We start from the raw sequence: 14,119 nt of genomic DNA, 5'->3' as shown, positions 1-14,119 counted from the left end.
TCACATATCGACTCAGAAGTATAATAGAAAATTACGCTTTCTTGTCTATTGGCGGATCCAATTGCTGTCAAGCCTCGATAACGCAGCCATTTGTAGCAACGTTTAAGAGACACATGTCGTATTTCAGCGTCACTCCATAGGAAATCTGATTAGAAGAGGAACCTTTGCTTTTGAATGCCTGTGAGCCGACGTGCCAGAGAAGTCACCCACTTTGTCTCATAGAAAGAGAAGGCTCTTTCAATTCACCGAAAAAGTTTACCGAAAATTTACCGCGCTCATTCAATTTTAGAAAAGCCAGAGCCATTGTTTGTGCAAATGACTGCTCTTCCTTATCTTTGTGGACCATAAGCCGGCTATAAATTGATGAGTGGGTGTACGCCCAATGTATAACAATGTATCCTGCATGCCTTCGGTGTATCCATCACGAAACCGGACATTCTTGCCGTTCAGCATCTTTCTAGCCAAGATCCTACAGTGAAAAATAATAATGTGTTTGCATGTGGAGCTTAGTAGTTTTACTGAAGGTTAACGTAGAAGTTTTCAGGATCACAAAACTTATGAATATTAATTCAACCAAACCTAGTGAAAAATGGTTCTCTACTTAGCGCGTTAAAACGTTTTCCCTAAAGGGCTAGTCTAGGCGCCAAAAATGTACCTACTGACGCTACTAAATAAAATGTTAGTTGCATGAATACACTCAGACCTGTCGGATGCAATGTCTCCCAGTCTACGAAATAATTCGTTCATTCAATTAGCGTATAAATAGTGAATATCTGCAACGGGTCCAAAGAAAAATTCCACTTAGTTTGCATTTTCGACAAATAAGACTCTCTTATTTTTAATGATTTTCAGAAAGTACTTTTAAAAGCTGTTCGAGCCATTGTAGAAATCTGATTTTTAGTTTTTTTCTGACCTAATGGGATCTTTAGTATAAAAATATACGAATAAATGTAATATAAGTTACGAAAAAATCTCGTCACGAATAGGTTTCGTGACCCAGATGAGAGTTTGAGTTCTAGCTTGTTTCGACTATAACGTAGTAGTTATCGCGTTCCGTTTTGTTCTTGTTCAATATTCATTACTCGTTGATAGCATCATGTTATACACCTTAAAAACGCTGTTTCTTTCTTCAAGGTGGCTGTCGTCATTTTTTCGTACAACCCATTTCCATACTTCACGTTCGCCTCTCACATGGGCCAGACAGAATGCACCTAAAATATGCACGTCCGATGACAGGTGTGCCATGTTCTATAGGTGAAAGTACTACTTATAGCTGACTTGTCAGGCTCATTCATCACCACAGTTTTTTAGCATTACAAAATGTACAGATTACCGTACGTAGCCATCTTTGGAGTCGCAATTTTAGGTAATATGTTGCGACCTGAATAAAAGCATAGCAAAGACGTTGATTATCAAATAAAGAGTCCGTAAATAACTCGTTCGTATATCATCCATAGTGTACAACACTTAGCCATTAGTAGCTAAAATCTTAGGGAAAAAGAAATAAACAAGATCAGCGACTGCACTTTTTAACAAGTCCTGAGACGATAAAACGAGTTTGTTGCGTAAAGAGCGAAGATATAACATGTTTTTTCTACATGAGTTGTATCCTGCATTCACTGAACAGCTTAATTGTTAGAATCATGAAATTTGTCGTAGAATAGTACTTATATTAGATTTATCATTTGCTTTATTCTGTTTTTGATCAAGATAGGCTGCTGTAAATTTGGATAAGTATAACTGAGTAGATATATATTTTTTGTTTCGCTCACGGTACAGATCTGACAAGACCTCCTATTCCGTTCTATAACAAATTCCGGTTATTGTTACGCAACTGCTTCTACAATAATCGTAAATACTCAACTAAAGGCTAAGTAGCGTGCAGGTGGACTTCAGAAAAAAGCCATGTCTGACGAAGCGCCCTTGATCATACTTGCCTGACTCAGTGCTAGACGCACAATTTTCTCTGACGTAACCTTCTGATCTTACAAGGCCTAAACGCCGCTCTTTATATGACCCAAATGCACCCATGATGAAATTACCTTTTACTGATTGACCTGAAATCCTTCTATTTATCGCTCCTCATCTAACCATTGTCCAACCACAATCTTTAGCAAGCACACAAAGACTAATAAACTACTAAGAGTTACAGCACATTGTCTACTAGTCGTATTGCCTCAACCTTCTTTCCATTACCCTTTTTCCGCCTCTAACCCAGTTTCTCTATATAAGCACCTGCCGCAATTTACCTAGCAATCGTTTACTGTACTAGAAGCTTGGGTCATACAACAGCCTGCATAACGAAGCCGCTACCAAGATTACGAGTTCTGTTACATTTGCCTGAACCTTTTTCAGATGTCTCGATGAATATGTCTATATTCCAGGCAGTACACTCATGTGAGTAGTTCGTTCACGAAGAGAACCGGCCGGTTCTGTGTCACATTAGCGAAAAGTTTAGACCATGAGCTTGGTCATGCCTCGCCAAAGTAACGAAGTGGTTTCGCTTACCTTGTGGCTTGTATGAGGAAGAGGAGCTCTCGGCTATCCGATAAGTGCAATTCACCCACGAGACAGTAAAGTGGTCAGACCTAATTAGAAACCTGGTAATACTCTGGCGAAAGCTTACCACAAAGCGGTCGTTCCCACTACTACTTAGCGCGAACGAGTTGCCTGTTCCCTTGCTCAAAGCCGAGTTGCGGCCGCTTGACGATTGTGGCCTGGTCCGCCAATATCATACGGCCTGACACCGCAAGGACGACTAATGAGGAATAAAGTTCGGGGACTGCCTTCTTCAGCTTATAAGAGTAACCGAAATCAGTCCACGATGAAGTTCGTGATTACCACCTTATTCTTGGTAACGGTATCGGGCAACATGCAAAACTGGAGAGCAGATATCGGCTTTCAGCTTAGGGCTGATTACTGTTTTGTCAAAATGGTTTGTATAAATAATGGACAGCAGCTAAACTGACATGGTGCATTCTTCATAAAGTCTAACGCATGCAGATAAAATCGAAAAAATAATATAAATGCCTATTGATTTTTAGGTTCGTTCGTATCAGAAAGCATTAATGCAGCTACGTGTTTGCTGTTCGATGTGATTAAAAACACACTGAAATTTTCCGTTGTATTACATATTCGTATTTTGTTATTTAAATGATCAACCTTTTCGTGAAAATATCTTCAGGTTCTTATCTGGGCCTGGTGCAATAATAACACGAATTGAGGACTGGACAGTGCGTACTGCTTAGTGCACAATCGTTTAATGAAATAATTCGCAATTAAGATCAGGTGCTGTTTAAAATTATTTAGCATAGGCGGATCTTAACCGCTTGATGTTAACTATTATTGTTTTGATATTTTTTTCGGTTTCAAGCTAAACGAAGTGGATTTCTTCAGCCGGGGTCCCATCAAGCTAATTTACACTTCGGAGGCGTTCTTGCTAAAAAACGGGATGCAAAAAGGAGGCAAGTTCATTTTAGTTTTAGGATCCTGCAGTTGTGTACAAGATACAGCTAAACGAAAACGCGGCAAATGTTTACTCGGTTACCAGCTGATTCGCTACATACTCGGAGAACAATGCTTTTTCCCTGCTAAGTAGTTAAATGTTGCAGAATCTGGTCGTATGAGGGCCAGCAGCCCCTCTGCAGCTATATCGACCAAACTTTTTCTATATCTTTCACCGTAACGTTCGTCATCGATTAGACTCTTCTTTTTATTCTATAACCTAACTTGAGAAGTTTCAATGTCAATTTTTTAATCTTCAAGAGTAGATCGCTGCGAAGAGTTTCGCTATCTGGGAAAACGAATCGTTGAACGTACAGAGCGACAACCAATACTAGCCTTAAAGGTTAAGAACGTGAAGAAAATTGTGGATCAGGCTCTCCAAGCGTGCGCCAACTGCAACCCAATGTTTACCAACACTTCCGTTGTTGATCCCGCCAGCACAACATTCACACCAGCTATTTCCTCAATTCAATACCCAGCAGCTATCCAGCCTTACCCACCAGCGACAATGAATCCGACGTCTGCTATGGCTCTCGTCGGCCCACCTCGATCACAGCCGTCTGCCACGTCCTCGATAATATCCATAAACGGCGTGGCGTCGAACGGTACAACTTCGACGATTTCAATAATCCCCAATATCTCGCCTGAGCTAGGAAATGCTATGGTCACAACTATTGTGTCATCAACTTTAGATGCTAAACCTTCAAAACCACTAGCCACAGCGAACAATTTTAGGGCTTCAACCGCGACGTCGTACCACACTAATGCACCGAGCACAAAAGCTACGGCCGCTGCAGAGGACGCTGCTGAGACCATCTCTACCGATACAGCTTCAGTACAAAGCACCTATTTGATTTAGGATATGAATAGCGTTCATGGAATATTTATTGCATGTACAGGCACATTATTGCCAATTGGACGGAATGTGATACTTTTTTTTTTTTACACGAGTCCCACTTATAGAATCGGTATAAATCCAGTCAGTCCATAAAACTGGTGGTCGCACACGATAACAATGATATTAACAATAATTGTTCCTATACCACGTCTTCGATTAGAGTTCAGTCTGTTAAGAATCCACTTTTTTTAAACAAATATTTTTGTTTATTTATATCGAACACATCATTGCTGCAGTTTTATGAAGCGCTTCACAATATCTCTACATGTGGCCTAATTGAAGCTCGCTATGACCTAATAAACCGAGTAACTCAATAAAGATTCGAAATGTAGCATTAATTGTTATTGACGTGAATTTTCGGTTAGTTTAATTCTGCTCACGTTGAAGTTTCAGGCATACCTTCTGGCAGGCATTAGGTGGCGTGTTATTGAAAAGATGCAATGGCAACGCTTTTAGCTACGAAACTGAAGGACACTTGAGGTGGTCGAGGTTTGAAGTCGGGCGTAGACACACTCCGTTTACTGGAAAAGCCAGCTGTCTGAAACGATGCCTAACAATAGTACCTCACGTAGAAGTTGAAACGTCCATGTTTTAGATGGTACTCGTATAACATAGTAGTTGCATATTTGGTGCAGATATCACCTATACGAAATTCATATTCAGCTTTATAACGGCTATATCTAACATCAGTTATACATAATTTTACATAGTAGGCAAGATGAGAACTCTCCAAGATTTTCATAACGCTACAACAGCGTACTGTTTGGAAAGCATTCAGTGTTATAGTGGTATAAAATGACTAAGCAATATCAGACAACGTGTTCACTGCGTTGTAGCTTGCTATATTATCGATGTAGTTTAGAATATAGAATGGGGTAATTGTCTGATTTATAGCAGACGATCAGCACACTATCAGTATCCTACAATTGACCTTCTAGATCGGACTCTTTCCTTGTCTAGTCAGAGTGACATAGGTTCGTCGGATGACTCATTTAAGGATAAACTATAAACCAGACACGTAATGGCGCGTATTTCCCTCAAGGCTGACGAAATTCGAAGTCCGTTGCCGATTACCATTCTGTGTTTTTTTGATGGCCCCGTTCCGTTTATACCAAATGACTCATTCTCGCAACACAAACTAGACTGTCATCAAGCAGTATTTACAGTGTCCACGTCATCCATAGTAACAAGAGATAATTTCATGGGAGTATTTTAAAAAATTACTGCTTAAAGAAGGACATTACCTAGTTGATATGGCGAGTACGCATAGTACATAGATTACAAAAGAAAAAAGTGCTTTGTAAAGCCGTTAGAACATTTATGAACAGGCATACTGAACTAAACGCAATATTTCAACTTGAATATATTTATTTAAACAATTAAAATGTTAAAGCTTTTAGAAGGCAAGCTTTTTACGACTAATCCGTATATATAATACCGCTGGTTTACCTACTTTTATTTATGCCCAGTGCCTTGTACACAATTAAACCGCTTTTACATGTTTCGTTTTGGTGCTCTGTTGCCCTCAATGATTTGTTTAAGGTTTAAATCGGAGAATCTCAATTGTCAATTCGAACCTGCGGGTGTTAATCCCTGTAGATGGATCGCTATTTTAATTTCGCACTTTAGCGTCATTAGTGCGACTAGTTGTTAAAGATGTACATTCTAGATCAAAAATAACGAAGTTGCCTTTACCTTAGATAGTAGAATACTTGTTTATGAAAGATAACGTGTTCCAAATGATGAGACAGACTAGCACAGTATCCCGTCCATAAGTGGCTACCGTGCGAAGCACTAGCGCTCATATAACTAGCATATATAATATATAACAGCACATACAAAATGTAGAATGAAAATTTACACGCTCAGCAAGCGCTTGAAATGTCTCTCTTGTACCGCGTATTGGAATCGTATTGCGAATAATCATCGCTCGTTAGAAGCTTTCAAGACATTGTCACTTAATGTAAAGAATATGAACGTCTAGAGAACAAAAGTTGCAGAATTTTGATTCGCAAGTATGAAAGGTTCGCATTGCATCAGTCAACCAAAAGTTGAGTCGATCAGAGCTACGCAGCTGGTTAGCTTCAAGTCAACGTCCGTTGGTCCGTTTGTTCCGACGGAATATATTCGAAACACATGAAGTATTAATTTAAGATATCGCTGTGGTAACAGTTTGGTTTTGGGAAATGATCCGTCCCGTTGAAAATGTCAAGTTTCAAACTTGTCAGAGTAGATCTCAACGTGCAACTCAACAGCCGAACAAAACCATAAAGATAATACAATAACCACGGATATAACCAAACCATACTTTGTGCAAACCAGGATTTACCTGGAGTAACTAAAATACATGTGAGAAGGACTGTCAAATGGTAACTTTTTCGGCTTATGTTGGAAGATAGGCCCAAGATTGATTCCACGTTACGCCTAAGTGGATGCTTTCTTTCTAATGCAATCGATGCATTTTACGCTCGCATGAATATGCTCTTAAGGTTCGCGTCCTGGACAAGAGTTAAATCCTGCTAAATCCTGTAAGCCTTAGTATATAAGCTACTGACATGCTAGAAATCAATAGGAGCTCTTAAACATTTCGTTTTGCGGACTGCATATACTTCTAAGTTGGCATCTCAGCGTATAAGACTTTTTAATAGTACCACTATGGTGTTGCTGAAATTATACTGAACAGACGTGATAAAAAGACATAACGCACATTTTTAGAAGATAAAGAAAGAACAATACACTTATAATCGTGATAACAAGAACACCCGGATATAGATACGAAGTCAACGAATAGCGCGGATATATCTCTGATAGATATTCTTTATCGAACTTCTTTAATTCACTAGCACAGAAAAAAGTTCCCTTGATGACTTAGTGGGCAAGGGATCTGCCTGCTAGTCTTAGGAACACGTTGTGGTCTAGGCGACTGAGCATAGACAGACTTCGTTTCGCGCTGGGAGCCAGCCGTCTGGTAGAATGGCTAACGGCATTAGCCGACGTAAAACCCGAAAGATATAGCGCAGAAAAAAAATTGAGTGGCAGATTTGTAGTTCGCGCTAGTCGCAAACAAAGATGGCTTCGGCAGAAATCAACAAGGCTTCATTCTCTCCTACGGCACACGCTTTTCCGTCCATGGAGCTGCTTTCCTTGAGCAACATAACCCACAAGCGTCATTACTAACAACGAGGCAGTTCTGTTTAGGCCAACCTGAAACAGGAGGCTTTCATAACACAGCAACACCAACCAGTCTTGAAGAGAAGCATAGAAACAAAGCGCCGCCTTGCGGATGATACGTAGATATCGAATTGGGTTACGTGATAGACTGTGGCAGCGAAGGCAGCTCCGTTTGAAGAGCTTGTGCTGTTACTTTTTCAGCTGTTTCGGCGGTCGCTACTGCTAGAGGAAACACAGTATCACATCAAACTTAGTTACCTTAGACAAATGGGAAATGCAACTAAACACTGACTCACACGGTGTGCAATCTGTTGCGTTTTGAGTGGATTCATAGGATTGTGTCCATTTGGCGACTGAAGTTCAGCCAGTGGCCAAAATCACTACTTCTTGAGAGAGTTTGAAGAATTGAAAGTTGTTGAGGAAAGATTGGAGCTACAGATAATAACTCTACAATGGATCAACACTCAAAGGATTCAGCCGGAACTCCGTCAGGTAGCTACCGGAATTTATTAAAATAATGGTGACAGAAAGGCGGGGGGCCCTTAAAAAGTTTTAGCTGGTCTTCATTAGGGATTCGTTCGATTAAATTACTAACTGTAGCATGTACTCCTTTGTCAACTTCACATTCTACAGTTGGCTGAGATATATGTGACGCGAAAATACTAATTTTCTATATTTTTATTGAGAAACGAACCCAGTTTGGACATATTATATCGGTAAAGCGAGTGATGCAAACGGTAAACATGGTGCAAATTGTATTTTACCTAAATGCAAAGAATCAAGCAGTATTGAAACAACTTTACTGAACTTCTATGAATTTATGAACGCTGGGCAAAAAACACATCTAACTCTAAATGATCTTCCGTCTTCGGATCCTTAAATAACGATGGAAAGCTAATTTTACTGATTAATTGACTATATAAAAGTGCCTGTATAACATGGGCTATGAGCATGTGAAACAGCAAACCGAATAACTCATACAAACAGTTTTTCATCTTCGAAGTATTCTGCTTATACTGCGTACCTAACTTTTGAATGAAGTGCTCTTCGTCAAGGAATCCCTAATTGCCCTGTCATCATCACATTTGAAGGTGCATTATAAGTAAATGCTTGACGAACAAGACTCGTGTCCTTATCCTATATGGTCAACATCTCACAAGGCGAAGCATCTGCACTAAAGACATGTTTTTATCTGCAGTACTCTTTACCAGCTTGTCAACTAATGAAGTTATGCTAAAGTCATTTAGATTTACTCGCGTACCGTTTTAGTTAATCCTTTTAATTACTTCGCGATAGTAACTGCATGCGATAAAGCTAAACACGTCATCTTTAGGGCACTACTTACTTTGAATCGTTTATTCATACGAATATCAAAGCTACCGAACGATCTATCTACGGATATGCGTGAAACTAACTCTTTTTCAACGCTGCCCAGCTTGCGAACTCTAACATTACTAGACATTTTAGTGGTAAAAACCGTCGCGTTTGTTTTAGTTAAAAATCATTTAGTGTAACATTACTGAATGGAGTCATCATCTATATTACTCTTCTATAGACCATTCTTAATATCGGGTTTTTATCTTTTTTGCTAATAGTGAAACTTTACAAACTTTTTCCATTAGCTGGCAGTGTTACGACGAGTCTCACAACGGCAACAAAAAATGTCAAGCTCGTAGGCTTGGCAGACATTCCTGAATGCACTGTGTTGTCCTTTATTGATGTGCCGCCATTAAATATACTCTGTGCCCAGTGCAAAAGTCTTGGACCTTCTCTTTGGCGGTAAAGATTTTATTCCTTGAATTTCTTTTAGGTAGAACTAAAAAACAGCGAGTCAATTCCCATCAGTCTATGAACAATGGGTATGCGATCACACACAAGGTGGTTTCTATACTATGAATCTTTGAAAAATTTAAGACCCTACTACGGCGAAGAGCTGATTTGCGAGGCAATAAATTTTCAAACGACATTTCTTTGTTATATAGCAGTTTGAATTCTTGCAATTAATTTTCTTCTATAGACACCACTTACTCAGAAATCAAGTAATTATGAATGACCATTCTTCATAACTCTATTGAGAACCTAACAGCAATTATTTGCCTCATTCTGAAGAGAGAGGAACAAGTCAAAAATAATTAGATAATAAAAGTAATAGATACTACGCTTTTTGCGATTTTGAATTACTTTTTATATTATATTTTTAATGAAACCAACGTTTTATCAATCAATATATATTAATATCTAATGTTTTTAATCAAATCAACGTCTGATCGATCAATGCTTGTAAGTTCATGCCATTGTACAGTTTTCAGTGTGGACATGGCTTTTGCAGTACGTGTTTCACTCAGCTAATGCCAACAGAAGTAGCAAAAACTATCTGCCCCGTCGATCAGCACAGTATATCCAGAATGGCCGTGAGTAGAATTAATAGTTCTTTCCTATATAACTTGAGCTAGTTAAATTGAGATTCACTTCGATTTACTGAACACGAAACCTTCCCGTACCGGTATTCCATAATAAGCACAATCGGTTCAGTGCAGTGAAATATAAATAGGTTAACATTTACATGACCTACCCTTAAAAAGGTGTCAAAAAAACAATGAGCTTTATTGCCACGTATTATTATTAATGTAGGTAGATTCGTTAGTTTTTTGAAGCGCTGTATAGTCGGTATTGCAGTAGGGGATTTTACCTTTAGCAATTTAGCCACTAAGTATGACTCAATTTTTTCACATCCACATCGTCTAATAGGCAACGGCTCATTCTACTTTGCGGGCTAGGTGAAGTCTTCTGTTGTTTCCTCAATGAATGTTGATCCTTAGGGGTAACAGTACGAAGTAAAAAATAACGCCGACTAAGAAAAATTTCTTCCCCAGAAAAACTTCTCTAAGAGTTGCTATGCCTCAGGTGCGTCGGGATGTAAGCACGCTATAATTAGAATGAAAAAGCGATTTTGCCTTTACAAGACATATCTTACCGGTTGTGCAATAACTCATCTATATATAATTTTTGAATAAATAATTAAATCAAACAGACGATTGTAATGGTTATTAACAGTTAGGCATTTTCAAAAAACGTTTCACTTCAATAGTATTATTGGGCGGCCTATGTATACCAATGATAAAGAGATTTATAGATGTGAGATAGCACACTTTAAAAACGAGGCTACAACAAGATTGGCACTAAATCTTGTGACTAATAAATCAAACGTCACCGTACGATGTATTTACGATATCGCCCATGTATATATTCATTCAATTGACTCCACCCTTACTGAACCTACATGAAATCCATACATGCACTATTTCCTTTGTGAGAAACACTTCTGCTATCCACGCACAGTTAGCATGCTTCGGAAATTTAGAACAAGTAATGCACTCAATTTACTCGCATTTAAGTCCACGACCTAGCCAAAAATTTGTGGTTATCTCGTAAATGATTCATTCCGTGACCATTTAAAAAAAAATCACATAAACGGAGACTGAGACTTATTTCTTAAATTTGCTTTTTTCATATCTTGTATTTTTTGTTGTTATCCATGTGAGATATAGGTATTTCAGGATTCGTCAGTGCAAGAATCGGCTTTTCGATTACGGGCGCATTGCCCCAATGATTGCGGCATGACAATTCGGTTATGCACGCTTTCTGTACATTTGCAATCCTGCAACAAACTTCAAGAAAAACCCGCCACAAAAAGGTGCGGAAAAACGCACTTGTCCAAAATATATATATATATATATTATCAAGGATAAGTACAGTACTTATTTTCTGTCGATTTGAGTTCTCATTCTGTGACGCGACAAACAATCTTGTTCTTGGCACAGTCTTCGAAAGGGTCAGAGGACTAATTCCAAATTGTATGTTCTATTTACTAGCTTTTAGTTTATGCAATGTAGTAACTTCGTTTATATGTTAATTCCTAAAAAGGTGCTTCCTCAGTGGGCTGGGCTGTCAATTTGAAGCTGACGAAGAAAATCTTAATACCCATGAGTCCGACCTGCGCCTTCATCGCACGATGATCTCCATGAAGCTACAAGAGCTCAACCATCTTGACGAGCTACGTAATCAGGTTAGTAACAAAAAGAACGTTCTGACGCATTAAATTGAAATGCAAATCTTTGATTGACTGCGCACTTTGCTCGCAGTCAAGTAAAGAAAGCGTAAAGTAATAAACAAGGCTTTTATTTAATTTTCGCATCCTTTTCGCAGATAAACGAAGCATTAGCAGCACTCGTGGACGCGACACGAAACCAGACCGATATGAAGTCGAGGATCGCATTGCTGGAAGGACGTATTGAGGAATTACGTCTTGAACAGTGTGAAGCTCCCCGCACTGATTCACTACTTAATGGGACCCAACAGTCTGTCCGACAGCCCGTAAGTTTTGAAAAGATAAAGGGTCACACATGATGCTAAAATTGGAATATTTTTATTATATAATTAAAAGCTGCCCGCAACGGTTTGTAAAGACTAAAGCGTTGATGTGTAGTCGTTTTCTGTTAATTAAAAATCTGCTTAACGTGATCGGCACTAAGGGACTCTGTCCGTAGAGATCGGTTCGAAATGTATTTTAGTACTCATGGTTGCAAACGATCTGAAAATTCGTCTTAAATATCAATGTATTCAGAACTGACATATGCTCAATAGTCGCAGGAAATGGACTTCAAAGCAGGCACCTATTACGAGCTGCTTACCTTTTTTATGTTTTCTCTATTTTTCTTAAGACATTCTCATTACAACTTGGCCCAATGGCAATCACCACATATGGTGGGGATAGTCACATTACCCCATTGGGTGCTATGTCAACTAAACGCGGAGCGCAGGAGCTGGTCTGCCCTAATGGAATCTTCCAGTGGAAGCTCTCAGAATATTCTAAGGCTAAGCTCAAGTATGTCTACAAAACGCAATCAAAAATTTTGCGCCTTTTTAATCATTTACTTGTTTTCATATAATATTCGCTCTTATCGATATCAGAGATTTCTTACGTGCCCTATTTGAGTCACTTTTTCGAGCTTCTTGCTATTGAAGTATAATACGCATGCTATTGGCATAATATACCGAATAATGTAACGGAATTTCGTCCTCCATATTTTCGTTATCAAATATAGAGAGCGTCATTCGCACAAAAAGTATACGAGTTCACCATCATTCTACGCGGGTAGCCCAGGGTACCTTTTCAAGCTGAGATTACATCTAAATGGCATTGGCAGTGCGGGCCGAGGAAAGTTCCTTGGCGTCGGAATCGTTCTCCTAAAAGGCCAATTTGACCAGCAACTTGGCTACCCCATCCACAATCCCATTACAGTAACTCTCGTCGATCAAAGAACAAAATGTCCCGAGAACATTGAGTATCGTCTAGGAGATCCGTGTTTCCCTAAACCTCAGGGCAGTTATCTTGTCCCGTGCGTATGGCACGAATTTGTAAAATTTGAAGACCTTGAAAGCCCTCGATTCCTCGTCAACGACTCGATTACATTCTGCATTCAGGTACGCTTGTGACTGGTCAGACTCTTCGCACCTGTTAACAATCGGCAGATTTTTGGTACACCATCGGTGTGATGGTTTCATTGCTGCTGCTGATCAGCGTAACGAATTTTAAATAGGTAATAGTTACCTTATTTATGCGCGTATTGACTTAAATACTTTTATTCGGTAAATATCTATGTCAGGATGCGGGCACTTTTATCCATATCACAAATTCATCTTTTAAGCACCGTTTGTCATGTGGTATTTGTGATTATGAAAACTAAACTAAACTCTTGAATAAACGTAAAGCTGACAAGGAGACTCAATTACTTAATTTTTTTAAATTGCACGTGCACTAAAACTTCAATCAGTTTACAAGAAGATATGCTAATGCCTGCGTTTTCTGTTATCTCTCTCTCTAGGTATTACCTCTTGCATCTAATAATCCGGACCAAGTTTCTACTTCCAGCAACCAAACCCTGCTGTCACCGAATCTTGATTAAACTTGAACCCGACGCAGACGTTGGCTGGTTTGACATCCTGTCCGTTTCACTTAAATCAAGCGTATAGACTACGCACGACGCAAAACATTTTCTGGAATCATTTGTCTATGTAGGTTGCGCTTGTATCTCATCTTTGTTTGTCCATTCAATGGACAACTATCACGAATATTCTCTGAAAATTACTATACATATTCCGTGTTACGAAACAATGAACAAAACAAAAGAATGAATCCACCCGGAATTCATTAAAAACTCAACGATTTAAATCTATGTGCCTGAACAAATTTTGATATCTAAAACTCTTCAGCTGTGTTATAAAACAATATATATATATATATATATATATATATATATACAGATGATTCGTCTCTATTAAAATCCTGCACGGAACATACCTGGATAGAATGCATTGCTTCCTATTCTGTCCTTCAGCACACTCGATACCCTAGAATTTTGGATTGAAACTTCAATGCACGAGTATACATAAAATGGTGAATGTGAGTTTCGATATTAATGCTTCCGATGCTGAATGTAATAAAAATAAGTTTGAGAAAATATTGTATTATGCGTTCTTATAGCT

General features: G+C 38.8%; 2 protein-coding genes and 1 long non-coding RNA gene across 5 annotated transcripts; 2 read left to right on the top strand and 1 right to left on the bottom strand.

Annotated features, from left to right (window-relative positions):
• The first annotated feature begins 2,094 nt into the window (after positions 1 to 2,094).
• On the top strand, positions 2,095 to 4,746 carry LOC111245470 (uncharacterized). Its single transcript, XM_022793861.2, has 3 exons — positions 2,095 to 2,935; positions 3,374 to 3,464; positions 3,771 to 4,746. Exons 1-3 carry the CDS (start codon positions 2,762 to 2,764, stop codon positions 4,361 to 4,363), a joined length of 858 nt encoding a protein of 285 aa, XP_022649596.1. The 5' UTR covers positions 2,095 to 2,761; the 3' UTR covers positions 4,364 to 4,746.
• LOC147757348 (uncharacterized) lies at positions 3,220 to 6,088 on the bottom strand. The gene is made up of 2 exons (XR_015321328.1): positions 4,802 to 6,088; positions 3,220 to 3,439 (listed from the first exon to the last, which is right to left on the bottom strand). It is a non-coding gene; the product is annotated as an uncharacterized LOC147757348 (long non-coding RNA).
• A 1,291-nt stretch (positions 6,089 to 7,379) lies between these two features.
• On the top strand, positions 7,380 to 14,099 carry LOC111246021 (TNF receptor-associated factor 5-like). 3 transcript variants are annotated; one of them, XM_086980391.1, is made up of 9 exons: positions 7,380 to 8,065; positions 9,196 to 9,352; positions 9,903 to 9,984; positions 11,122 to 11,267; positions 11,498 to 11,639; positions 11,780 to 11,947; positions 12,295 to 12,458; positions 12,679 to 13,057; positions 13,459 to 14,099. In XM_086980391.1, the coding sequence occupies exons 1-9, from the start codon at positions 8,026 to 8,028 to the stop codon at positions 13,537 to 13,539; spliced, it is 1,359 nt and encodes a 452-aa protein (XP_086836517.1). In that variant the 5' UTR covers positions 7,380 to 8,025; the 3' UTR covers positions 13,540 to 14,099. The 3 variants fall into 3 exon arrangements, with proteins under 3 accessions (XP_086836517.1, XP_022650926.1, XP_086836518.1); XM_022795191.2 differs by having other exon boundaries at positions 7,388 to 8,065; positions 9,876 to 9,984; XM_086980392.1 differs by lacking the exon at positions 9,196 to 9,352 and having other exon boundaries at positions 7,391 to 8,065; positions 9,876 to 9,984.
• The last annotated feature ends 20 nt before the right edge of the window (positions 14,100 to 14,119 follow it).

The sequence above is a fragment of the Varroa destructor genome, unplaced genomic scaffold, assembly GCF_002443255.2.
Source record: "Varroa destructor unplaced genomic scaffold, Vdes_3.0 BEIS01000002.1, whole genome shotgun sequence".
NCBI classification, from domain to species: domain Eukaryota; kingdom Metazoa; phylum Arthropoda; class Arachnida; order Mesostigmata; family Varroidae; genus Varroa; species Varroa destructor.
Note: the sequence above shows the minus strand (reverse complement) of the source record. Positions and strands in the feature narration are given on the sequence as shown.

Coding starts and splice junctions, on each gene's coding strand:
- LOC111245470 (XM_022793861.2), top strand. CDS start 2,762: ATGAGGAATAAAGTTCGGGGACTGCCTTCTTCAGCTTATAAGAGTAAC. Junction 2,936..3,373: donor ATTACTGTTTTGTCAAAATG/GTTTGTATAAAT, acceptor TTCGGTTTCAAG/CTAAACGAAGTGGATTTCTT. Junction 3,465..3,770: donor AAACGGGATGCAAAAAGGAG/GCAAGTTCATTT, acceptor CTTCAAGAGTAG/ATCGCTGCGAAGAGTTTCGC.
- LOC111246021 (XM_022795191.2), top strand. CDS start 8,026: ATGGATCAACACTCAAAGGATTCAGCCGGAACTCCGTCAG. Junction 11,268..11,497: donor GAAAAACCCGCCACAAAAAG/GTGCGGAAAAAC, acceptor ATTCCTAAAAAG/GTGCTTCCTCAGTGGGCTGG. Junction 11,948..12,294: donor AACAGTCTGTCCGACAGCCC/GTAAGTTTTGAA, acceptor ATTTTTCTTAAG/ACATTCTCATTACAACTTGG.